The 27,408-nt window shown below is 34.4% G+C and overlaps 3 protein-coding genes across 4 annotated transcripts; 1 reads left to right on the top strand and 2 right to left on the bottom strand.

Annotated features, from left to right (window-relative positions):
• Positions 1-784: 784 nt before the first annotated feature.
• On the bottom strand, positions 785-16,481 carry LOC306861492 (putative methyltransferase-like protein 25). 2 transcript variants are annotated; one of them, XM_079403763.1, is made up of 12 exons: positions 16,196-16,481; positions 15,932-16,056; positions 15,683-15,801; positions 14,997-15,605; positions 13,736-13,883; positions 11,114-11,208; positions 10,834-10,863; positions 10,239-10,312; positions 8,771-8,864; positions 3,736-3,810; positions 3,547-3,618; positions 785-1,768 (listed from the first exon to the last, which is right to left on the bottom strand). In XM_079403763.1, exons 2-12 carry the CDS (start codon positions 15,984-15,986, stop codon positions 1,673-1,675), a joined length of 1,467 nt encoding a protein of 488 aa, XP_079259889.1. In that variant the 5' UTR covers positions 15,987-16,056; positions 16,196-16,481; the 3' UTR covers positions 785-1,672. The 2 variants fall into 2 exon arrangements, with proteins under 2 accessions (XP_079259889.1, XP_079259888.1); XM_079403762.1 differs by having other exon boundaries at positions 15,932-16,096; positions 16,196-16,476.
• LOC306861493 (thyroid transcription factor 1-associated protein 26 homolog) lies at positions 16,449-18,986 on the top strand. The gene is made up of 4 exons (XM_079403764.1): positions 16,449-16,848; positions 17,194-17,536; positions 17,697-17,802; positions 17,964-18,986. The coding sequence occupies exons 1-4, from the start codon at positions 16,695-16,697 to the stop codon at positions 18,126-18,128; spliced, it is 768 nt and encodes a 255-aa protein (XP_079259890.1). The 5' UTR covers positions 16,449-16,694; the 3' UTR covers positions 18,129-18,986.
• Positions 18,730-27,408, bottom strand: LOC306861871 (scavenger receptor cysteine-rich type 1 protein M130-like; the record flags this gene model as incomplete). Its single annotated transcript, XM_079404358.1, has 14 exons — positions 18,730-18,779; positions 18,884-18,955; positions 19,345-19,407; positions 19,505-19,564; positions 22,514-22,597; positions 22,696-22,881; positions 22,987-23,301; positions 23,917-24,216; positions 24,678-24,995; positions 25,033-25,395; positions 25,511-25,825; positions 25,931-26,233; positions 26,694-26,999; positions 27,096-27,408. The coding sequence occupies 14 exons, from the start codon at positions 27,406-27,408 to the stop codon at positions 18,730-18,732; spliced, it is 3,048 nt and encodes a 1,015-aa protein (XP_079260484.1).

Raw genomic sequence — 27,408 nt, 5'->3', positions numbered from 1 at the left:
CAGGGGACAGCAGCTGTTTTGTTGAAGTGAAAAGCGATTCTCCTCACAAGCAAACAAATCAGTCGACTGTTTCTGCTTTTAATTTTTTATTTTTTTGATGATGTACTAAAAAGGAAACTTATTTTGTTCAAAGTGGAGCTGGACATTCTTGGTGACGATAGAGAAGCATTTCCTCAGCCTCCTTTGCATGCAAAGAAAAAGAGCTAAATTTCAGGAAATAAGGGAGTGAGTAAGCTGGTTTCCCATCGCTTTGCTATTTCTGTCACGGAGAGAGATGTTTTGGAGTGCATCATATCATTATCCTGAAGCTTTTCCTTTTTCTGATTTAGACACAGAACAGGATATGGCACAATACATCCACTGGAAGATGAATTCATGAGGGAAACATATGTGACTGGTCAACAGATTGGCGAAGCATTAGACTGGCATCAACAAATTCAGTGTCAAGTTCAAGCTGCAGTGTCAATGTGTATCCATGCTTATCTCCACACAGACACACTAATAGCATCTATTTTTTCCAGAAATAATGGCCGAGCTGGCTTTGTTCTGGTCAAGTGGTACCATGATAAATGGATGTAGTGTTGTTAGAGAAGGAAAAATCATTAGAAGCAGGAATGGTGTATAGCTATGTGGCCTACTTTCTCTGAAAGAACAAATTTCCTCAATTATTTCCACAACTGTTTGCATTCAATAAATAATGACTTATAATTACTATGATGAAAATATTAATTCACTGCAGTGTAAAAAAAAAGAAAACAAATTAAAAACAAATCAGCCAGTCACTGCGATTTGTTAATGTTTCAACAGAACTTTACAAACCACTTGTGCTACTTGAAACTGCATAATTATCACAAAAAAATTATGACAGGTCAGTGTGCATAATCATCAATAAACTCCTTGCAGTTAGGATTGGTGGCTTTGAATTCTCTCTTGGAGCTCTATAAAGCCACATTCCCTCTTAATATAGAAGCACACACATAAATAGTAACACCAAATATAGTAGTATGCGAAAGTAAAACAAATGCACAAGAAACAAACTCTTTGTGCCTGAAGTGCTATGAGTTCTTAAAGGGGTCTTAATCAAGCAAAAATACACTGACGAATCAATCAGGTTAAGACAAAAGCTACCTCGAGGTGTTTCATTTATGAATATTAACTAAAACATAAGACAAGAGAATAATGGTCTGTGGGGAATGGCCTGAAAATAATGAAGAGCTCAATGTCTGATTAATATTAATGGTGTGTTAAATAAGTGGAAGCACAAGGCGTCTCAAGTGTGACTGATGTCCTCATGTGGCTCAGTAAAGCTAAGGCTGATTTATAAACCAGTCTGACTAATGAACACTAAAAGCAACGTTCTGCAACACATTGATCACTATATCGTTCCGCTTTAAGCTGCAGACCGAACCGTTATGCATCATAACTGAACTAATACTGCCAGGTCTTTGGAGCAGCTGGATTGAAAAACTGTTTTTAATTTACTGTGAACAACCTATTTTGACATAATTTATATTTTACATATTTTTTTGTAAAATATTGTTACATAAAAAAGCATTTTTATTGTTCATTTGATTTGACTTTAAAAACAAAATGAATAATATAAAAAGTAAAAACAAAGTTTTACCAAAAGAATACATTTAAATTAAATTTCACTAAACAGCAGCTTTGGTCTTCAAACTGTAGATTCCTTTATTCCAACAACTGCATAACATCTAGGGGACTGGAGAGGGTCAAAGAGCTGAACCAGCGCAGAATAAGACACATTGTCCTGAAAGAAAAGAGATATTTTATATAAATGTAGAAATGTGAAAGTCTGAAATCCAAATGCAATGATGTAGCTTTCAATATGCATTTATTAACATTTTTATTTAATATTTAAGGCATAAATCTTCATGCATGTTATAGGCTTTCTCAACATGAATCAATGATCATGACTTTGTGATGCCTTGCGATCATTTGCAGGGTGCACTGGTTTCTCTGTGATTCACTAAAAAGAACTGACTCGTAAGAATCAATTGTTCTGGAATGGACTATAGTGTTCATGCTGTCTTTTTTTGGTTCAAATTCATAAGAGTTTTTCAGGAATTGGTACACTGGCCGTGCTGTATATTTCTAATTCACTAACAAGAGTGGTTCAAAAGAATCATTTGTTGGGGAATCAGACTACACTGGTCGTGCTCTTTGTTTCTGATAACCACCTGGTGATGTTGTATGGTTTTGATTCACTAAAAACAAATGATCATAAGATCAGTTAGTTCAGGAATCATATTACACTGGTTCTTAACCCTGGTTGAGTGTATATATTAGTATATATATTAGTGCTGTCAAATGATTAATCGTGGTTAATTGCATCCAAAATAAAAGTTTTTGTTTACATAATATAATTGTGTGTGCTGTGTATATTTATTATGTATATATAAATACACACACGTGCATTTATATATTTAAGAAAAATATGTTGTTTATATATTAAATATATTTATATATAATATAAATAATATTAATATAAATATATACATGTAAATATTTTCAAAATATATACTGTATGTGTGTGTATTTCAATGTACAGTACATAATAAATATACACAGTACACACACATATATTATGTACACAAAACTTTTATTTTGGATGTGACTAATTGCGATTAATCATTTGACAGCACTAATATATATATATATGTGTGTGTATGCGTGTATGTATGTATAAAACACACACTCAGGATATATTATTTTAGATGAATTGTAATTTAAATTAGGTTCCCAGCATATCCATAAGTAAAAAAAGTGTGTTGGACCTGATCAAAATAATCAGCTTAACTGAGCACAGCTTGTTTCAATCCAAAATCCATATTACAGTTTTCCATAATCACTGACCAAAGCACATTAATATATTGGCAGCACACCCAGAGTACCGTGTTATGAAATGGTTTATACATAACAAAACCCTCCACAGGCCAAATTGTAAAGCGGACTCTGATTTCACTGTGGTTAGTGGAGTTCACAGAGACATTGGGGAGGTTTTTCTTGCTTTACATTACATGACTGATAAGTGACCCCTGTAAGATCATGTGGAAATTGATCACACAGACACTTGCTTTCACTGTTTTGTGAGTATAAACAACATTATTTTGTCATGCCCTAAATTTTCAGTCTAACGTTCTTCACAGATGGCTGAGTCTGACACTCCTGACTGTCGTTGCGAGGGGGTTTGAGGTTTTATGTTCAAAGCCTGGTGGGCAAGAAGGAAATGGACGTGTAACTCAAAACCTCTGAACTCCTGTAAGTTGGAAACAGTTTTTTTTTTTTTACTGTTTTGGATCTGCTGTACGTGGCTAAAGTCTGTTGGTATATATGCTGTGAGAATAGGTTGTTGATTTGGGAAATCTGTGTTTTGGTCCTGAAGCAAAGCCTGAAACAAAAGCCCCTCACAGTTCTCTAATTATATGAGGATTAAACATCTTTACAAGCACAAATCTAGGGAGTAAATGTACATACGAGGGTAAAATGTAGAGTTACTGTTATCTATTCTGACAATTGATTTGTTACCTGTTCTTTCAAGTAGCAAAGTCGGTCGAGGAGGATGAGACCCTCTATACACGGAGCCAAAATTACTTTCAACTGTGGAAGATGAAAACCAGCATGAGGCAGATATAGAGTTAGTGATGAAAATAAATGGCTCTGAAAAATAAAATAAAAATATAAAATAAATAAAATAAAATTCTCTGTCATGCTCACCATGTTAAAAGCCACCATCTCATTCATTCTGGGACTGTAGTGTTCATGATAGCTCTGAATGTCACCGTCCGATAGCTGAAGACCACAAGAGATATGAAAAATTAGATTTTAAAGAAATAAAGGAATAAGATGATGTTCTATTCACCAACCAGGATCTAAAACACGAATGCATTTCAGTAGACTAATAAAAAATATAGTGTTTATAACATTTTTATAAAAGTTTCAGATTAAAAATAAATAGTATTGTAAAGTAAATAAATAAAATATATTACACGTAAATATATTTAGATAATATATACTTTAGTAAAAATTTAATTTAAAAATGTAGTTAAAAATTCAGTTAAAAATGTAGTTTACACATACTGCAAAAAAAGCAACTGAAATATTTGTAATATTTTAATTACTTTTTTTTGCAGTATGTGTGTAAACTACATTTTTAACTGTTTAAAATGTTTTATAAACATGTTTAACTGAATTATAACAATTATTGTTACCTTTATTGTTTTATTAATATTATATTGCAAAATAAAAAAAATAATAATAATTTCAAAAACAAGATTTTATATCAAATGAATAAACATATATTACAAATAAATATATTTAATATACCAATATACATCTATTACATAATCTGTACTCTTGACTAGTGACATACACATATACATATATATATATATATATATATATATATATATATATATATATATATATATATATATATATATATATATATATTAGTGCTGTCAATCGATTAAAAAAAGTCAACTAATTAATCACACATTTTTCTGAAATTAATCACGATTAATCCCACCTAACATTAAAGTTTTTAAATATACTTTTATATTGCAATAATTTCATATTCAATCTTCAAATGAATGTACAAACGTCATATTTTAAAATATTTGTTTAATGGAATCTCATTCATTTTATGACTGAAGGCCAGTATCACTGATACTAAGTAATACTGATTTCCCTATAAAACAATATTTAATATTTAACCATTGACTATAGCCATTAAACATTACATTATAATTAAGAGCTATCAATCTTAACATTTATTAGACTTTAAAAATAACATCTAATTTAAGTGAACTTAAAACAATTTTCACAAACCCATTATAATAAATGTTATATTTAGCTAGGCTACCAGTGCCCTTCAGCAGAAACTATGCTAACTATAATCAGGGGTGCACATAAGTGGTCCGCATGTGCGACCAAAATAAAAAATGCGCTGTGTAAATATGTTCTGACAGCGCATTTGCGTACCGACATGGATGACAGCTTTTAATGCAAAATTACCATTTTAGATCGACAAATTGTACTGTATAAGATTTCTATTCGAACTGAAAGCATAATCTAGGCTAGCCGCTAGAGTTTTCAAAGCAAAACTGTGACTTTCATTCACTGACGCTCTTCTATCAGCGGCGCTAAACCCTGAAGCGCATATACTTACTTGCCAGCAACTCGACAAAATAAAAGCTCACTGATTTTACATTTGATAATGATGAACATTAAAATTAAAATAATATATGCTAAAATATTAGCATTTTATTTTTAAGTTTACTACAAAATAATTGTATTTGTATGTAATACTCCCTTTTTATTTTAAAATAAAATAGTATTATCCCACTTGACTATTTAGTTTATTTTATAAAAAAATAAAATAAAAAAAAATATAAAACAAAATAAATAAAGTGCAATAAAGTGCCCATCTGTGCTTTAAATACATTTATTTCAAAATAAATGTATAATATTTTGGATAAAAGACACATTTTAGTCGTGTCCCCAGGTTTTCACTCAGTCCTGTTACCCTAACACCCCCCCCCCCTCCTCTAAAAAACTGGGAAAATTCCACAACACACATTTTCAAGATAATATTGCAACATCTGGATCTTCTGAAGGCAATGAAATGATCAAAAGCATGTGGTCTTATTTATTTTTCTGTATATTTGATGATATTGTAATGGTGGCTGTGTGAGTCATTATAAATATACTGTCCTGTTACCTAAATTATTTCTTAGATGTTACTTGTTTGTTTTAAAAATATAAATATATGGAATCACTATAATTTGCAGAGTATTGTCATAATATTAGCATGTACTCCATGTGGCTAGATTATATGTATTTGCTAATTTTATCCTAAAAGCTTGTTTTGTTTACTGTGTGGAGACGTGCTGATATCGCGTCTCGTTCTGTATCGTGTATCTTGTCAGTGTCTACGCTTGCTTGGCCATTTGTTGTGGAAAAATAAGGAAAGTGTGTCCAGCTAAATTCAATTAGTATTTTGTTAGACAGGTATAAAGAAAGCTTAGTTTACCGCAGCAGCTGTCGTGTGAAGACCGAAGAGTGTAAACACCATCGACTCTACCGTGCGACTCCACCGGGCTGGGACACCGGCAAAGGATATAAGTATCGCTTTTTATTTCTCCTCTTTCCTACTACTTGTTTCACTTCTGTTTCAGTTTTTATAACCATTTCTTATAACCATTAAGCTGTGTTTTTTTAGCATTGGCAGTGTTATTTGAAGTATTACTGATAAACTACTGTAATTTTATTTGTATTTTTTGTTTATTTTAATTTTAGTTAAATTATGTTGGAATTTATTATGTCTGTATAGGTCTTTTATTGAGTTTTAGTTGTATTTAATTTGAGTTATTTTAATACTTCAACAAACTAAATGGAAATGAAATAATATATATACTGAATTTATAAATGTATATATGTGTATGAGTGTGTGGTTGTACATACACACACATATATATATATATATATATATATATATATATATATATATATATATATATATATATATATATATATATAGTTTTTTTTGGCGTTTGGCTTAGTGTTATGGTAGAATCATTTTTATACTCATACCTTTTGTTCTTTGATATTTGTAATTGTTTTTATCTTTATTTTTTGTTTTTCATTGAAATGTTTTGAAATTTTGCTGTATGCATTTCTCATTTTTATTTAATTTCTTTATTTTTAAAATGTGTATACGTAGTATTTATTAAGTTTTAGCTTTTAGTTTTGGATCTGTTTTATTACTGCAATTGATTGCTTCTGTTGTCCTCATTTGTAAGTCGCTTTGGATAAAAGCGTCTGCTAAATGACTAAATAATAATAATAATAATAAAATCTCAATCCTGTTACTTTCAGTCCTGTTACTCATATACTCATATATCCTATACGTATATATAGTAACTGAGTAAAAGTAACAGGAGTGAGTAGTGTAATTAGATTTATTCATGTAAATATTAGGCTACATCTATATTAATCTAGATCAATTTGAAAATGTATCTTTTTCTCAATGTTTTGGCCTTCTATCCACACTGAGAAAATGCTTTTGCCCAGAGAAAACCTATGGTTGCTCCAGAATTGTTGTTTTATATTACTTTCCTGCAAGTACGACAGAAAATGTACTTAAGAAATTTCTGTCCTGTGGCAATTATGTATTAGACTCATATATAGAATGGCGTTTGAGTGTGAGCTGTGCTATAAGAAAACAATATCCAAAGAAAAACTTAAATATTATTTAAGTTTGTTATTTTTAATATCAATTATAATTGAATTTTTTTGTTTTGTTATTTATATCTTATCCTATAACCCGTCCTCTATCACTAAACATAACCCGAACAAAAACCTCTGCAGACCACTGGATTTAAATAGAAACATGATTTCAGTGAGGTCAGCTCACTAGTCAGTTCACTATCGGTGCGGGCATTAACATGTGTAGTCAAACCTGTATACTAATATACTCCTTCCTGTTACCAGTTTCATTCCTGTTACTAAATAGTTTTTTCCTTTAAAAAATCAAGTTAAACCACTATTTTTTTTTTTTTTTATTAAGTTTGGTCCATAATTTATCTCATAGTTTAATAAATTGCATCATAGAAAAATTGATAAGGTTTGAGTTGCCTTTAAAATGAAAACAATGGGTTTGTGTACTTTAGAAAAATACACCTTGTGTAGATCTATAGTGATTTTTTATGATAAAAATAATATTTTTTTGGATCATGAAACCAACAATTTCTTTAAAATAAACACCTGTGTGAGGGGGAAATGAAGAATTTGTTGACATAAAAAGACATTAGAGTTTTGGTAACAGGACTGAGAAAAATGCATCCATCGTCCACTTAAAAATTGTGTAAAAAAATTAATAAAGTTACCTGAGATGGATGAAATACAGATTTTGAATAGTTAAATATGTGTATTACTAGATTCAGTCTTTAAAAAAAAATAGAAATGAATTTTTTTCTGAAGAATTTTGGAAGCAAATGGCACCCTTTCGGTGGAATATAACATATTACATGCACGCACAGTTTTAAGGCATGTAGTTTTAATTGCCTTTTTGGTAACTTCATGCCTTAACGGACCACGACATTGCATGCACGTAGTTTATTTCGCGCTTTGATATGAATTGATACAGGCTACAGCACGCGCCGGTTTCCGCACCTGTTTGACTCGCGCGCCTGACGCTGAAGTGAAGCTGGAGCGCGCTTCTGAAACGTCTCTGGATTGATGTGATCGTAAAGACGTTCTGTGACTGAATAAATGGACTTAACGCGCTAATTTTGGGAGCACTAATATATATATATATATATATATATATATATATATATATATATATATATATATATATATATATATATATACATATATATATATATATATATATATATATATATATAAAATGTATATATTAAAAAATATTACCAAATCATATTACAATGTTTTCTAAAAGATCACGTGCGAATCAAAATTAAAAGTAATTTAAATTATTAAAAATTATTTTCAATGTAAATATTATATAATCTACAGTATATTTTACTACTTTACAGAATGCTGCAAATTTGCCCTAGGCCTGGCGAAGCCTTTTTAATTGTCTCTTTGCTATCTGTTGCCATATTTCCGTACGTGTCAAACATATTCTAGTCTGTTCATCTCATTAGCTTCACTGTGGTGTAATTCAGATGCATGTGGGCTGACTGAAAAAAACATTAAATGTAATGTGAGAACTTTTGGTTATTACTTTGGTGTCATCCAGATCCAGCTTCCTAAGTGCTTGTCTGACATAGTCCACAAACGACGAGGCTTTGGAGTACACGTTCCCAACACGTTTCTCACTGTCAATAGAAAATAAAATACCCATCACATACAGCAAAAATGTCTCATAACAAAAACAAACTAACACATCTGTTTTTAATGTAGTTTAAAAACTAAATGTAGGCTACAGACAGTAAGTCACATGTAGAGGGTGAACTCTGCACTCCTTGTTGACTTGCCCATTACCGTAACCTGATGGTCTGGCTTTGACTCACAGAAGCTTATTAAACCTGAAAACAGGGCTTTAGGGTTTGAGTCACGAGCATCAGTCAGCACTGAATCAGATCTGCTCTCTGCAGCCACGATCAAGTATCTCAATAAACATTTCTCATCCTCCGCAAAAAGGAAGGAAGGACTAGAGGGAATCTGGAGCCTCTTTATTCTCTCCTCTAGTTTACTAAAACAAAGACAGGCGGTTGTTTTCTGTCTAATGAGCAGATGATGTGGTGAGAGTGCTGTCGATGAGATATCTGATACTGGTCTTTTGGAGAGGAACGGCGTCAGTGTGGGAGCTCAATATTTGCCATCGCTTGTGTTTCCGACTGAAAGCCGCTTATCAGGGGGTCCGGGGTGTGTGTGTTTCCGCTTTTACATACTGTTTTTCAAAGCCAGGACTTTTTTGGTTTTATATTAAACTATAATTTACTGCCAAACCTACAATATTTGGTTATGGTTCTTTAAACCATGAAGACTTGTGGCAACAATTAGTAGTTTTTCCAGATATCTACATGTAGCTAAAAGGCATAAAACAGCCTGAGCTACTGAACTACTAAAATAAATAGATCGTGTGGCACAGTAACAAAACAAATCCAGCATGACACAGACTCTATAATGCACTTTATATGATGGTGCAATGGTGCATATGATGGACAGAACAAGAGATGTAGACTTAATCATTTTAAATTATACACAAATCCATATAGAATTAATAAATATTAGCAATTAAAACATTAAATAAAAAATTAAATGTTTACATATGTGTGTGTGTGTGTGTGTGTGTGTATGTGTATGCATGTATATATACACACACACACACATATATATATATACACACATATATAATATTACTAAAAATATTAAATAAGAAATTACATTTTATATACTAATTCATTTATAGTGACAAAATATACATAAATATATATAATTAATGTATTTATTTAAATGTCTATTTATATAATCTGTGCTGTAGATTAATAAAAGTGTAATGTGTGTATGTGGATATATAGAGAGAGAAAGAGAGAGAGTGTGTGTGTGTGTGTGTAAAATAAAATCATTTTGAATTTTAAATACATATTTTACTTAGCCTAAGTAGAATTTACTGCCAAACCTCCAATATTTGGTTATGTGTTTCTTTAGGCCATGACGATTTCCTGTAGCAACAATTAGTATAATACCTTTTAAAGCAATCATAGTGATCTCTTAAAATAGCATGAAGAACCGCCCGATAAAAAAGTGACTCCATAGGCAGCTGTAACAGACAAGAAACCCAGTTAACCAAAATCCAAATCATTTTGTTGCATTTCAAAGCTGATTTTGCTTACTTATACAACACATGCTTGCTTGGTTATGTTTGCTTACTTATTTATATTTTTAATTACTTCATTTGAAATGTTTGTACCATTTGTGGCAACTTTGAAAACAGATTATGTCATATTTTCCATGACAATTATGTCATCCAAACAATCAGACATGCAGAAGTCAAAAAGAGTTTGTTCATGCTGACTGCTTCACCTCTGTACTTTCAATCGTTTTTAAAAGAGGACAAATCAAATTAAAATACACAGTGCGTCTAATTGAATTAGATAAATATGCATAGGCGCATATGCTGTACATTCTGGCGTTCAAGCTTGACCAGCACATTACAATCAGCTGTGCAAACAGCCTCGGTCGCATGAGACTGCACTCTCTATATGCAAATTCTGCAGGGGAAATGAGTTTTTAATTGAAAAATGAATATTGATATGATACATGACACAATCAAATACTCACTCCTCCTCCAGCAGACACTCTCTCCAGAGCCTGAGAGGGGAATAAAAAGAGTTTTAGCAAAGTCTGCTGGAAACAAGCCTGAATTGATAACGTAACACATTGATAACTATTGCTTGATAGTTGCCTTGAGTTTAATGGCATTATGTTTTAACAAATAACACCTAAACTGTTTATAAACCTGTTAAAACCTGATGCAACATGCATCAGCTAATAAGCAAAGGATGTGGTTGAAGATGCGTGGGCAATGTGATCTTATTTGTGACGTGTGAGCCAGACTTACGAGACATGCTGACATCCTGGCATTTCGACCACAGAAACACGCCTGAGCCTTCAGATACTGACTCATAGGGAAACCACACACAGCATCGACACACCCTGAGCAACAACCACAAAACAACAGAGATGAAAAACTATACGGCTTAAGTTTTAACATCAAATACTTTTCAAATGTTTGGGTCATAAGAATCTTTTACAAAGATTTATACTTGTAGTCAGCAAGGATGCATTAAAATTGATCAAAGATTATAGTAAAGACATTTATAATGTAATAAAAGATGTCTATTTCAAATAAATGTTATTTTGAACTTTCTATTTATCAAAGAATCTTGTAAAAAAATGCTTTCCAACTAGTTTCAACCTTAATAATAATAATAAATGTGTCTAAAGCAGCAATTCAGTATATTAGACTGATTTCTGAACGATCTTGTGACACTTGTGCTGAAAATTCAGCTTTGAATCACAGGAATAAATTAACATTTTTAAATATATTAACATACAAAACTGTTATTTTAAATCGTAATAATATTTCACAATTTTACTGTATTTATTGCATCAAATAAAAGCACCTTTGGTAAGCATAAGAGACTTCTCAAAAACATAAAAAATCTTAACAACCCAAACTTTTTATTGCATTTTAAACTAAACACTAAACATTTTTGTAGATGAGAACTTGTTGAACACATGCCATTCAAACAAGACCCAGACTAGAGTAGATAAACACTGTTTACTCCAGCTATCACGCTAATCTAAACCATGCCAAACTGAACAGGATCCAGAGTCCAGAACAGACCTGATACAGAATGAGCTGTGCGTAAAAAAATGCCTGAGAGAGGGACAGTGAACAAAACAATATCAGCGATTTCATTATGAAACGTTTGACTCATTATGAGTGAACTTTAACACTGTTTTGAGGCGACCAGCTGCTGTGCGATGTTAAACTGAAGAGTCTTCATTTTGCATTTGATAATACAACAATTTAAAACTGAAGTGTGTATTTATTTTTTTATTTATTTATGAAAATACTAATTTAATGCACTATAAATAAGCGACTGCTTAACTAATGTTGTTGGTGGGCGGGACTTCCTGTTTTCTGTTCAAGTAGGAGACCTTGCGTGGGCTCTTCTGAATTGAGTCAAATGCAGGGCCTGAGAGGAGATATCGTGTAAAAGTATTACGCTGTCAAAATGAAAAGATCATAGCAATAAATTCTGCTCAGTGAAATTCTATGTAAAATCTTCATAAATCGGTGGGATGGTGCGAGTGGCACAAAAATGACACACTTCACCTTTAAATGCACAGCATGCTGTAACTGTACAGGGGTTTTGAGACTAAAAGACACAATGTGCATTTCAATTGGAACTGCATTTGTTTCATTACATTTTGTTTCTTCTTCAGAACAAACGCGCTTGTAAAGCGAGCCGCTGAAGCCCTGAAAACGCTGACTTCATAATTCTGAAAGCACCACATGTTGTACTGACTCTTCTTGAGTTTGTGAGATCAAACAGACAGTCTGTCGAAGGGAAGAGTGTTTGTGATGTCAGTCCAGCTTTTGCACACACTTCATGCGTTTTAGCTCTGTCCCTGCAGCAATCAAGGGTCTGTGGTGTGATCAGCAGGCTTTAAAAGACAATGAGATATTATTGTAGCCCGACTGTGCTTCATAGCACAGTAATTATGTGATCAAAATATCATATTTTGAAGGCACTCCAATCCTTTATGTACTGTCTGCTCTAAGAGAACTTGTCTGAGGCAGACAGAAACCAAATGCTCTCTTAAACTAACACCAAGTTAGAAAGTCCACCTAAAAATAAAAATTGTGTCATCATTTACTTATTCTCATGTTCTTCCAAATCTGTATTCTCTATGAACATAATATGAAAAAAGTGTCAGTGCTTTTTGTCCACACAACAAAAGGTAGTGGGGCCTAATAGGGTTGTTTTGGAGATTAGAACTTAAAATAATACTAATAAACAATTAATTAAGTAATTTATTTAATAAACAACATGTTTTATTTATAATAAAACAATGTATTATTTATTATAAAATAACACAATATAATAACAATTTTGATTATTATTATGTAAGAAAATGGATTATTAACAATTTTATAATGAATAATACATTTATTATCTTTGTTCCAATTATTATAATTGTGTATATTTGTAGATGTTAATCATTATAGATGTTAATTATTAGGATGTTTAAAAAAATTACAATAATGATTAGGATGTTAATAGAATGTAACAATTACATTATAATTATTGTATTATTAACAATAATCATCATCGTCATAATTATTATTATTATTATTAAATAATCTATTTGTTTACTAAACAATCATGAACAAAAATATTCATTATAAAATAATGACATTTTAATAATAATACTTTATTTATTATTATTATTATTATTTAAATTTTTTAACCAAGTATTGGTACAGGGGTGCACATTGCCGGTAAAAAAAAAAACATTATACAGAGAAATGCAATTCCACACAGCTTGTCTTGTTTGAAGACTTGTTCAACCATTCTGATAGAGACTGATCAGTCCACATATGTGTATGTGTGTGTGTGTGTGTGTGTGTATGTGTGTGTGTGTGTGTGCAGACAGGAAGAGTTCTTACCCTCTCTGTCCTGATCAAACTCTTCAGAGAGCAGGTGGTAGCAGCAGCCCACACTGCAAACGGCGCGCAGCTCCTGTTTGGCCCTGAACATCCTCAGAGTGCTGGGGGCCAAATCTCCACACGTATGCAGGCCAACCAGAACTGCATCCTGGGTACCAGCCAGAAAAAAGAGAGAGGGAGAAAGAAAAAAAGGGGGGTAATTTTGTGAAATCAACACAGACTGTTTGCCATCTCTCATTGATCATAAATAATGTGCAATGGACACATCCAAGTCCCTCTCCATTCTTGAGCTCAATTTCACCTAATTAACATGATTAGGATAATCGCAGGCGTCTCGCTGAGCTGTAATAGCATTGGTGCAACATCAGCTCTATAATCAGAGCCCACAGCTGGACAACTATTGCAGCATAATGCTTCTCTTGTGCTATTATATGAGTTTAATATACATCAATTATTTGATCCTGAGAGAATGTCATATGAAATGAATTCACAATGCATTTAAGAGGAAAAAAGCAATGCTTCAAAAAGAATAGAAAAATAGACCTTCAGCACCTACTTAGAATTTTAAGCATGATATTATATGATGATATATTATAAAACAACGATGTAAAATTATTTAATTAATTGATTATAATTATATATATAATAATAATAACAATAACAATAACAACAACAACAACAACAACAGTATTATTACAGAAATTCATATTACTGTTGTTGTTGTTTTTGTTGTTGTTACTTTACATTATTACACAATTTTTCACCCTTGGTTATTTGTTTTACAATTAATAATAAACTATTATTATTTGTATTATTACTACTATTGTTATTGTTTTTATTTTAACAATATTTATTTTACATTTTAAAATATTTCTACAATTATTATTATTAAATAATGAATGAAATAATTGGTATAATAAATAATAATGATTATTATTACTGTTGTTGTTGTTGTTTTACACTTTGTACACAATGTTTCTGCCCTGATTATTTATTTTAGAACATTTTTAATATTATTATTATTATATTTAACAACATTTATTTAAACATTATTTGACATTTTTAGAATATTCTTCTCTAAATAATTCTAAAATGTATTACTAATTATTTCATAGTCAATTAATAATAATAATAATAATTTATGATTATTATTACTACTACTACAATTAGATATTAAACCAATTAATTCGTTATTTATTGTTATTATTATTATTAACTTTTTGACCTAGTCAGAACCCCCTGTATTATGACATCTCTTCACCTGCAGCTCTGTGATCAGCGTCTTGAGCTCAGTTTCTGCTGTGACATATGAGGTCAGAGGGGAAAACAGTCTGTCGTCGCTGTTGTTCTCCCTTCCTTCTCGAGCTTTCCTCTCCAGATTCTCTCTCTTCCTCTTCTCCCTTTCCTCCAGGCTCAGCTGGCTGGGGTGGACATGGGGAGAGACGTCCTCTATGACGTCCAGAGACAGCAAACTGAGGAAGCTGCTTCCTGAATCTGAATCATTCGGGTCTAATGGACATTCTGCAGCATTATCTGAAGCAGATAAATCATTGGTGAATTGTTTTGATAAAGCACTGATTTCCGCTTGAGCCTCAAAATGTCCCTTTTCCTTGGTAACAGAGTTTTTGTAGCCATCAGTATTTTCAAAGTTGCTGCTGTGTTGTTTACTCTCCTCCTCACTTTCCAACGGTTGCTTCCTAGGGGCTTTGTTCAGTTTCTGATAGGCTTTGGAGAACTTCTTCAGTTTCCTGTTTCTCTCCTGAGCTCCATGTGTGTTGGTGCTAGAGGAGTCGATCCCAAACACCTGTAGGTTAAACCGCATGGACAGATACGAGCACAGGTAGCCTTTCCCTGAACCCACATCTATCACCTGAGATGAAGAAACAGACAATGAAAAAGATTAAATTCAGTTTGTTTTTAACTAAATTACAATTTAAGCATTTTTACCTGTTTGACTCGGCAGCATTTGGCCAAACTAGCCACAGCCTCAGACATAGCCTGCACCTCATGTGCCTTCTTACAGTTCATAAACTCATCCGGTGCAAGTACTTTAACTGATGACTCACCTATGGGAATTACAGACAATGCATGAAATACGACCTTCTAATAACCTGAATGAACATGCATAATAATCACAATAAAGATCCAGAGGAATGTAAATGTGATTTTCAATGCTTCTGATCTGACTGTAGTTACCTACTAAAGTGCCAGTCATCAATCTCAGATTCTGCATGAGATCTTCCAGCTGCATACAGACCCCCAGGCCTGGTAAACAGTGGGCTTTCGCTGCCCTCAGCAGGGCTGATATGTCCACCAACTTACTTGAAGCATTGCAGAAACCAAAGGTGGTGTTTTCCTTCTCTAAAAGTAATATATATATATATATATAATATATAGATTATAGATAGATAGATATAGAAATATATGTATGTATGTATGCATAGATTGAGAGCATCTTACCTTCTATCGCCTCCATGCGGTCTTGTGTGGAACTGACAGCACACAGCACTTCCTCTGGACTCACGCACATAAACGTGCTCCAAACACCACGCGTGTAAAAGTCCACAGTGTGCGCATTTGAGATACTTAATGATATGGACAGAAAGCGCTTAACTTCATCTATTTTCCTCTTTAAAGTGTCGATGGGTATGCCATTAAATGCCATTTTTACAGGCACAGAAAAGTGCGAATATTTAGCGAGAGCAGCAGCTGTTGTGTTGACACAGTATTTAAGACGTAAGTAGTCAGGATATGATTGCTCTTAGAGACTGAATGCGCGGCCATGTTGGGTGTACTAGTCAGCGTTTTGTTGAATGGGCGAATCGAATATGTTGCCCTCACACAAATGGCACACAAATTTGATTAGTAATGCCTTGCGACCATCCGTACGTCATTATTGTGCGTTTCTACACAGTTTGTCCACATACTAGTGTGAGCAGATGTTAAGTTAACGTGAAACATGGCACATTTAAAACAAACCGCAAAAACTAAAGGTCCGATTGGAGGAAAATACTTTAATAACAAATTCGCACATGGCGGTTTATCACACAACGCCAAAAGGAGAAGAAAATGGCTTCTGGAGAACAAGGTTTTTGATGGTAGTTTAAAAGAAGGTGAGTTTCACTTTAAACACAGCCACGTAAATAATTAACATTTAAGTAAATGTATTTTAGATGTGGACAGTTAACAATGAATAAACAAATTCGACATAAGGGTCTGTGACAAATAAATTAGAAAAATTGGTTGTGTGAAACGCACGTGCCCGTGTTTTTAGATATGTATCTTTGCTTTAACGTTGGTTTCATACATTTCATTATATAAATTGCCATAATATATTTTTGATTAATGTAATAGATCCAGAAAATAATGAGCGTCACGACATCGACCAATATTTACAACAAATATTTAACTAGGACTAAATGTGTGTACTGTTTGAATCTCATCTCATTCTTTCTCAGGTCAGGGGTTTGCTTTCAAAAGGAAGGAGAAAGTAAAACATGAATATAACAAACTTCTCAGAAAGGAGAGGAAAAAAATGCAACCATCAAAAATCCAGTTAGAAGAGGAATATCCCGAGCATCTGAGACATCTATACCTGGCTGAAAAGGAACGACTAGATGAAGAAGAACAAGAAAAAAAGAAGAAAAGATGTAAAGGGAGAGCAGTAGATGAAGAGACCGAGACAGATGATGAACTAAAAACTGAGTTGGATTCACCTTTCACTGAGAGAAACGTCTCAAACACAACGATTGACCAAACTACCATCCCTGATTCAGCTAATGAACCAGCAGAGCCTGACAGGTACAGTAATAGCTTGTGTGTGTATATATATGTATATGTACATAAACACACACACACACATATATTTATATATGTATATGTATATATATATATATATATATATATATATATATATATATATATATATATATAAATCCACATTTCTGATTTGTGTCATCAGCTCCCACAAGACTCCATTCATCCAGCAGAAGCAAAAAATGTCATCATATCAGAAGACAAAGCAAGAATATGAAAGGATAAAGGATGAACGTGCACGAAAAAGAGAGGTGAGGAAATAATTTTTGTACAGTTTTCCATTCCCTAATGAATCTCCTATGTGATGTCATTAAGGAAGACTTATGTCATGTAAACACACACATTTTCATTACCCTTTACATGCTTTGGTAAATGATTGATACATGCTTTATTTTATTATGTCTCTGTGTAGGAATTCTTGAAAGACAAAGCTCAGCGAGAGGAGGCTCTTAAGAAATATAAGGAAAAGAAAGTGGCAACATATCAGTTGTTGAAAAGAAAAACTAAGAAGGGTCAGCCAAACCTTAACCTGCATATGGAGCTATTGCTGCAAAAGATTCAAGCTCAGCGCAAATAATTGAGTGTCATCTATTAAATCAAACTGTAAAGTTAAAATGGACCGTTATGTAATAAACTGTTTGGGTGAGGGTTTTTTTACCTCAGAGGATGTGTATACCTTTGCATACCTTTATCTTTCCCAGGAATGTTTCTTGTAAATAAAATAATAAATGATGCTCTACTTAAGTGAATTCAAGCTGATAGTACAGAACTAATACTATGACCGTAAGCTTATGGAAAAACATCAAGCTTTATAATATCTATTAAGTGTTAGTTAGATAATTCTGTCAGCAGCCTAAAAGTACAGTAGTACCTCAAAGTACTTTCTAAAACATTTATGCTACAATTTTAAAGTAGAAAAAGTACTCTTTTAAAAGTATTTTGTGACATGATGAATGAGTGATAGCTTTTGTTTATTAGGTGAATGCATTAATATCAAAATAGAAATACAAATATTAAAATGTGTTGATACTGAACTTGCAAAGCGTGTAATCTTTCAAACAAAAATATTTAAACATAACATAAAAACATTGGCATTGATGCATTAGTAGCAATATAAGAAATTCCCAGCAATTCCATTTACTGTAATATGATTTCATGAACAGAGGCAGTGGGTGTGGTCAGTCACATGGCTCCTCCCTCTTTGTCTCCTCCCCTACATCATCATAGTCTGCAAATAAGCATATTCACATTTTTATAATTGTATCACGATTTAGTTTAAATGAGCGACATGATTAAAAGTATAGATTATGTAAAAAGATTAAAATAACCTACCCAACAGGTTTCTCTCATATGCATTGCTGTTCTTCACATCATCATACTCCTCCTGATCTCCCTCTGATACACCTGTGAAATAAAACCTCACATTGTGTTACACAGCTTGTGTCATTGATCTTTCTCCTCATGACTGTCTGAGACTATTAGGATTAACTCTTTATAAAGCCATATTGATTCATATTCAATATATTATAGATTTATTTATTTTTAATCCCTTAACCGATTCGGCCGTTGGGGAGACATGAGACATCATGTCTTTTCAGTGGGCTTATTTATTGACTCGATGGCGCCCATCCCCTCTCCGAGTCAAGCTTACAGCACCTGGTATTCCCAGGCGGTGTCCCATCCAAGTACTAACCAGACCCGACCCTGCTTAGCTTCCGAGATCGGACCCCAGGGTGGTATGGCGGTAAGAAACATATACAAGAGTGAAAATAAATTGAAGTTCTGTGACTCACTTGTTACACCTTCAAAGTTCTGTCCAATAATGATGGCACCATCATAATGATCTGGTGTGTCTACTATGAAGATATAAACAGAACAAATGTTATCATCATATCAGTACTAAGCAGCAGTTTAAAAGTATTATGTAAAAGACACAAAATAATAGTTAAATACCTTTATTATCAGAGTTCTGGGCACTCATCTTGACATCATCATAGAGCTCAGGTCTGTCTTCTACAAATTTAACATGAGACATTAGAAAAATACAATATGTATACAGGGGCGTGGGAACAACTTGTTTTTTTCTGTGGGCAACTGTAAACTCATCTTTGAGTTTGTGTGGAGAGTGGAAGCTGAAGCAAACTTTAGGACACGGAGGCTCCAGCGTGGTCACTTGCATTTTTTTCGTACAGTAAAATCAACTTAAAATACGCTGTGTGATTTTTGCTCATAAAGGTAAGAGTAATATATAATTTGGAACTGTAAAGGGTCTACTTTTATTTGTGTGCATTCACAATATCAACATTGTGCTTTTATAAAATAGGAAAACAGAGAATGAGATTTCTGCCGGTCTTGAACAAGAGCGCTTCAATGATGAACCGAAACTGGCTCACAGATATGATAAATATAGAAAGCTTTAAATTACTACTTTAAAACGAAATAATGAAAAGCAAAGCAAAAACTCTTCATTAGCCTATGTAATCCGTTAAGATGCATATATTTCTCTCTGCACGTCCAATGAGGAGATTTTCCCCGTCACCATCTAAAATTAAGGGAAAGCCTAAAACAGGCCCGATTATAATTTGCGTTTTATTTTATAATTGTATTCAATAATAATGAAAAAAAAAGTATGCAAATCTTTTTCCTTGAAATTTAAAGGATTTGCTGCGACGCAATTTTGTCTGACTGATAGGCCTAGGCCTATGTGAATTATTTATTGGCCTATCTTTTTAATCCATGCAGCAAATGCTTTAAAAACAGTTTTAAAATAACTTTATTGCATTCCAGATGCTTTTAAAGAACTTTTCACTATACATTTTAAGGGTTTTTAAGCTTGAATGTAAAACATTATGAATTCATTGTAGCCTATTCCCATTTGTAAAATAGCTAATTGATGTCTAACACGATCTCATGAAAGTGCGTAGGCTATGGCACAATTTTCTGTTTCTATTTGGGGTAATATTTATACACAGAAATTGACTAAATTTTTGATGATGTTAAGCACTGTAGATGATGAGATTTGCAAAGCCTTTGCAATTTGACGTTGAGGAAAGTTGTTTTTAAAGTATGCCACAATCTTTTTATGCACGCTTTCACAGATTGGAGAGCTTTTGCCCATCTTTACTTCTGAGAGACTCTGCCTCTAAGACATTCCTTTTATAGCTAATCATGTTACAGACATGTTGTCAATTAACTTAATTAGATGCTAGATGTTCTCTCAGCTGAATCTTTTCAAAATGTATTGCTTTTTCAGCCCTTTGTTGCCCCCGTGCCAACTTTTTTGAGACCTGTAGCAGGCATCAAATTTGAAATGAGAGAACATAAATGTTTAAATGGAGAAATTTTACACTTTTATCCACTAAATTAACTATGTTTTATTGTGAATAAAATATTGGTTCATGTGATTTGAAAGTCTTTTAGTTTTTATTTTATTCAAATTTAAAAAATGTCCCAACATTTCTGGAATTCAGGTTGTAGAGAAAGAGAAAGAAATAATTTATATCAGGGTTGTCCAAACCTGTTCCTGAAGGGCCATTGTCCTGCAGAGTTTAGCTTAACCCTAATTAAACAACTGAACTAAAGTACTCAAGGTCTTTATAGGGTGCTTTTCAAATGGAAGGACATATCCTAATAAGGATGCATCCTTCCTAGTCCAGTTCTTCTGAGGCCCCAAGTCTAGAGGCCTTCTCAGCATTAAATGCTATATATATATATAAAAAAAAAAAAATTAACTTTATTTTAATGTAATGCGGATAATCACAACTGTCTGTGGTCTCCCACTGGTTTACATTGCACACAGTTGAGCATTATGTGATTCATTTACAACTAAACAAATGAAAGCAATGCCTTCACCTCAAATATATAAATATATATTTTGTTTGTATTGCAAAGCACAATGGAATTGAACAAGCTCATTGTCAATTCATTTTCAGAGAAATAACTTTGATGTAGCCTATACTTTGGGCATTTTTAAATATTTTTCGAAACTATATGTAAAATATGCTCTTGCAGGTCTTAATAACTGCTTGATAACATTGTTGACGTAATCATAATATGCAGTGTTGATACAACTGAGTCATTGATAACTTATTTTCCTTTAGTGGTGGAATCATTTTATATGTGTTTTCATGGGTGTGGATTACATTTTATATATTTCTTTGAGAACATCAAATTAGAATCTTAGAAACAGTAAATTAGAATGCAGTTCTTCAGAGATGAGACTCCCTGTTAAAGGAGAGCAGAACAGGCAGAAGCATGTTCATGATTACAAACAGACTCAGTCCTCATTTCCTTTGGATTATAAAGGATTGTGTTAGTGACAAGAATAATGTCAAATTATTATTATTATTATATTTTTTTTTTGACAATTACTTACATTTTAGAGACAGAAATACTATGTTTATGTTGGGCCTATTAGCAAACACACACACACACACACATGTTGGTTTTTGTGGTTTATGGGGACTCTCCATAGGCGTAATGGTTTTTATACTGAACAAACTGTGTGTGCTATTGTCCTACACCAACCCTACACCTAAACTTAGCCCTCACAGGAGACTTTGTGCATTTTTAGATTTTCAAAAAAACACCATTTGGTATGTTTTTTAAGCCTTTTGAATTACGGTGACATAGGCAGTATCCTCATAAACCACCTTCATATTGTAATACCTCTGTCATACCCATGTCATTATACAAATTTGTGTCCTCATAAACCACATAAACATGCACACACACACACACACACACATACATCCTCACATGAACCTATTACTCACTGCCTTCCAGAAATACACACAGGAAGAGACACACACATAAACATGCACCTGCAGCTCTATGGTTTTCTGTCAGGAATTCTGTGGTTTGAAGCAGGAGGTTTAACAGGACTAATAATAGATGAACATCAACTGTCTGACAGACTCTGTTATTAATGGTATTAAATGAGATTGATGGCTCATGTCTCACCCCTCTGAGTGAAGTGATTGTGTCTGTGCTGAATCTCCTCATAAACGGCCTCAGTCGTCGTTCTGTGTCTCCTCTTAGAGAGAGCTGTGAGTGTAGACAGACAAACCTGCTGTCAGTTCACAACACATGACTGATCACACACTGAATAAGACACAATATGACAGTCTCTGGATCTCTCCTACCTCTCCTCATCACTCTGTTCTGCTGAATCAGTATAAGCAGTGGCACTAAGAGCAGTAAGAGCACAACTCCCAGTACAACCACAAGCTCTGGGGGGACGGAGAGAGGAGCGTGTGAAGGAGAGACTGATGTTGAGCGCACTGGAGGAGAAGCTGATGTTGTTGTGGCAGGTTGTTGTTGTGACAAATCTGTCAGAACAGACACAAACACATTCAAAATCATGATTGTATTTTACACATAAAAAGAATATAAAAAAAAAAAAAGAAGAATATTTCTCAGTGTATTGCTGTGACCTGCACAGGTGAGTCCAGCGTGCTCTTTGTGGGAGCAGTCAGTGTGGTTTTGCAGGGAGAGAGGACAGTCCCACAGGTGAATCTCATTCCCTCTGCACTCGACTCTGTTCAGCCACACAACACCTTCACCAGCACCAAAGACTGAATTCCCATCAGCCCTCAGTGCTGCTCCACAACCCAGCTGCCTGCAGACCACCTGAGCATCTCTGATGTCCCACTGATCATCACAGACTGAGCCCCACACAGCGTTATGATACACCTCCAGCCTCCCAGAGCACCGGCCCTCCCCTCCACTCAGTCTGAGAGGAACATGATCTGAAACACACACATCAACCAGCACAGATCAGCTTCAGAACAACATTTACAACAAAACACAGACTAATACTGAAGCTAGAGGTATTTAAAACCACGATTATTTTTTGAGGTAATTAATTCCTATTTTTAAAATGCAGCTATTAATTCAAGAGTTTTATTTGTCACATACACAATTATACAGAGTATAACCAGCAGTGAAATGTAGGAAATGTATTAATAATTAAACAGTAATTTTCTTGGAAAATATAGGCTTACATTCAAGCATTCAACAGATTTGTTGTAAATAAACCTACATGTGCACTGTCTCTGATGAGGAGATGGTGAGATTGAACATGTCAGACGACTCTGAGGAGACTCAAGAGTTTCCTCCTCTGAGATTATAACATGATAAAATAAAGAAAAGTGAACAGAATATTAGGATGAGAAATCTGACATCTCTCTGTGAAAACCAATTATCAGTGTAAAAACTGCTAAACATTTCAGCCTCAAATCATTTTACCATTGGTTCACTTTAGTTTTCAGAAACAGTTAAGATTTCTTACTCCATTCGACAAAATTGTATGTACAGAAACATGATTATTGAGACCATATTAAATGATTTAAATATCATCCAACCTGAGCAGGTGATTTTGGCCACTTCATCTTCACCACAGTCATTCTGTCCCCAGGGTAAAGATGGACACTGCCATAAAACAGAGTCATGTTGTCGACATTTAAGGTTATCAAGCCAATTATGAGACTTCAGTCCCTCTGAATTACTGGGTTCACTGCCAGATCTTCCACAGTTCAGCTCTTGACAGATCAGACTCGCTGTGTCTCTGTCCATCTTGTTGTAACACACATTTCCCCAGGATCCATTGTAGAAAACCTCCACATTCCCTTCACAGCCCTCAGTTAACCTGATCTCTTTAAACTCTAGATGGAAAAGGATGTGCATTAAAACTAATAAATTTCAGGTTGTGGTAAAGCTAAAATATGACCAAAACATTGATTTAATACAAGGCTAATGCATGCTGCAAGCACTGATTGCATCTAAAAAGTATAACATATTATTAAAAACAGCTTCATAATATGTTATTAAAATATGTAATACTTTATATCTCAGAAAACGTCTGTATTAATAATACTGTAATATCATTGCAACCATATGATTGTTTTGTATTTTGTAGTAGACTATTTTCTTCTTAGGAATACCTTTAAATACAATTAAAATTATTTAATTTAATTTTAATTACAATTAAAACAAAAAAAGTAAAGTGATTTACACTCAAATCAATATTTTGTATCCAAGTGTTTATTTATTTGAACAATTTTCTGAAAAACAACAACAACTGTATCTTTGATAAATATTTACAGTACACTAGTGTACTGTTTACCTGAGCACACGACTCCTACATCCTCCTTGTGTTGACAGTCATGTTTTCCCCATCCTGGAGAAGAGCAGCTCCACAGGGACGTCTCATTCCCCTCACACTCCACCTCATCCAGCCATATGGGTCCAGAACCAGGACCAAACCAGGCTGGTACCTGCTGGTTACTGAGGGCCACTCCACACTGCAGCTGTCTGCACACCACATGGGCATCTTTAATATCCCAGGAGTCATCACACACTGTCCCCCATGAGCCGCTGTGAAAAACCTCCAGCCTCCCTGCACAGTCTCCCCCAGAACCCACCAGCCTGATGGACCCGCGACCTGATATTCAGAGAAAGAAAAACACATTATTGATCACTAACAACTGAAGAATCTGCCCAGATGTTGTTCTTCTCACCAAGGCAGGTGATTGACAGCTGTTGTGTGGAGCTGCAGTTGAGAGTTTGTGGAGAGCTGCAGTTCTCCAGATGAGCTTCACTCCCAGAGCACTGGAAGCCCGTCACACACTCATGACTGTGTTCAGGACTGGATGAAGAGGAGCCGTAGAAGTTGAGCACAGAGCTACAGCCCAGCTGTCTGCAGACCACAGAGGATTCACTGAGACTCCAGGAGTCCAGCAGAACTCTCCTCCAGACCTGATGGATGAAAACTTCCAGCTCCCCCTCACACTGTCTCTCTCCAGACAACCGCACCAGACCGTCATGAAGAGCCAAAGAGGAACCTGAGAAAAAGATCTGTATTGTAGTTGGAATTGTATTGTATTGTTGTTGGAGCATGATGAAATTACAGTTTTTTCAGTATTAACATTTATGTCTTTCTTCATCAAATAAGTTTACCAGAGCAGATGACTCCAACATCTCGTCTATGAGAACATTCAGCTCGACTCCATGAAGAGATGGAACATTCTGAGAGTTTTGTTTCATTCCCGTCACAATCAAACACATCAGCCCAGATTTCATCACTTCCCTCTCCAAACCAGCCTGATCCCACAACAGACACAGCAATCCCACAATTCAGCTGTCTACAGAGGACACTGGCAGCTCTCATATCCCAGCATGCATCGCAAACTGTGCCCCATTTACTAAAGTACTGACGTTCAACTCGACCAGAACAGGAGTCTGGTCCGTTTACCAGTCTGAGATCAGTGTAACCTGGACAAACAGAGAGTTTAGCTAAGAGCAGTATGAAACAAGCAAGAAATGCGTTTTAAAAAACTAGTTAGTGATTATCTCAATAAGCAACTACTGCTCCATTACCAGAACATAACAATCCAATGTAATTCTCATGGGTGCAATTGTGTTTGAGAGAAGATGATGTTTGACATAAAGTTATATAGGATTCATTTCCTCTGCAATGAATCTCTTGTGTCCACATCTGAGTGTCTCCTTTGCCAAAAGCAGCTGCTCCCAGCACCTGTACAGGAGCCCCACAGTCTAGCTCTCTACACACAACCTCTGCATCCTGCTGGTCAAAGGCAGCATCACACACTGACATCCACGTCTGATTATGAGGCACTTCGACTCTGCCAGAACAGCGAGATCCTCCAACCAACCTGACTCCTTAAATAAAAAAAGCATTTGCAAATTCTTGTCCTAATAGTACTTTATAAAACTTTATATCAATTGTCAGCAGTTTCTTTTGTGCATAAAATTCACTACGCATATGTGCACATAATAGTGCATTCATTTTTCATTTAATGGATAACAGAAAAAACTTTTGTGAACAAAATGCACCCAGCATGTCATTGAAATCCATTTTGTCTGTGATCTTTGAATGAGATATTATGTCTTTTTGATTCACAAAAGGAATTGTCTGAATCCAAAAATGCAAGTTGTCCACAAAATGCTTTTTGTGTGTTCCATTTTGTGATTCAGCATGTCACATAATATTGTAATGCACAATACTTCACTCCTCACACAAACCTGACATAAACTGAATGTGGAGCAAAAATTTGCATCCATTCTGCAATTCTGTCAGAGAAAAGATCAGTAATTCTGAAATAAGTCTAGATGATTTTACCAGAGCAGATGACTCCAGCTTCTCCGGTACGATTAGCTTTAGTTCCCCATCCAGTGAATCTACAGTTTGTCAGTGTAGACTCTGATCCAGTACACTCTAAATTAGAAATCCAGATTTGTCCCGATCCTTCTCCAAAATGAGAACTCGTTGGTGCACTTAAAGCCTTTCCACAGTCCAGCTCTCTACACACCACTGCAGCATCTATCAAATCCCACCAATTGTCATGCACTGTTCCCCACTGACCTCTATGAAGAACCTCCACTCGACCAGCACAGTGACTGTTAGCACCGACTAATCGGATTGTTTCTGAAGGTAGAAGGACACAATAAAGATAACAAAGTTTTTTAACAATATTACACAAAAATTGTGTAAATATTCATGGTTCTTATGTCGTTCACCTACCAGCACATACAATGCTCACATGGTTGTCATGGGAACAAAAGTGTGATGGTGATGTTGGACAAAGAGCAAATTGATACTCATCTCCTCTGCACTGAATCTCTTGTGTCCACATCTGAGTGTCTCCTTTGCCAAAAGCAGCTGCTCCCAGCACCTGTACAGGAGCCCCACAGTTCAACTCTTTACACACAACCTCTGCATCCTGCTGGTCAAAGGCAGCGTCACACACTGTGTACCATGTGTTCCCATGAGGCACTTCTAATCTTCCAGAGCAGCGAGAACCTCCAACCAACCTGATGCCTGAAATGTTAGTCAT

This window comes from Barbus barbus (assembly GCF_936440315.1).
Source record: "Barbus barbus genome assembly, chromosome: 42".
Classification (NCBI taxonomy): Eukaryota; Metazoa; Chordata; class Actinopteri; order Cypriniformes; family Cyprinidae; genus Barbus; species Barbus barbus.
This window is presented reverse-complemented; position numbering and strand designations above follow the sequence as displayed.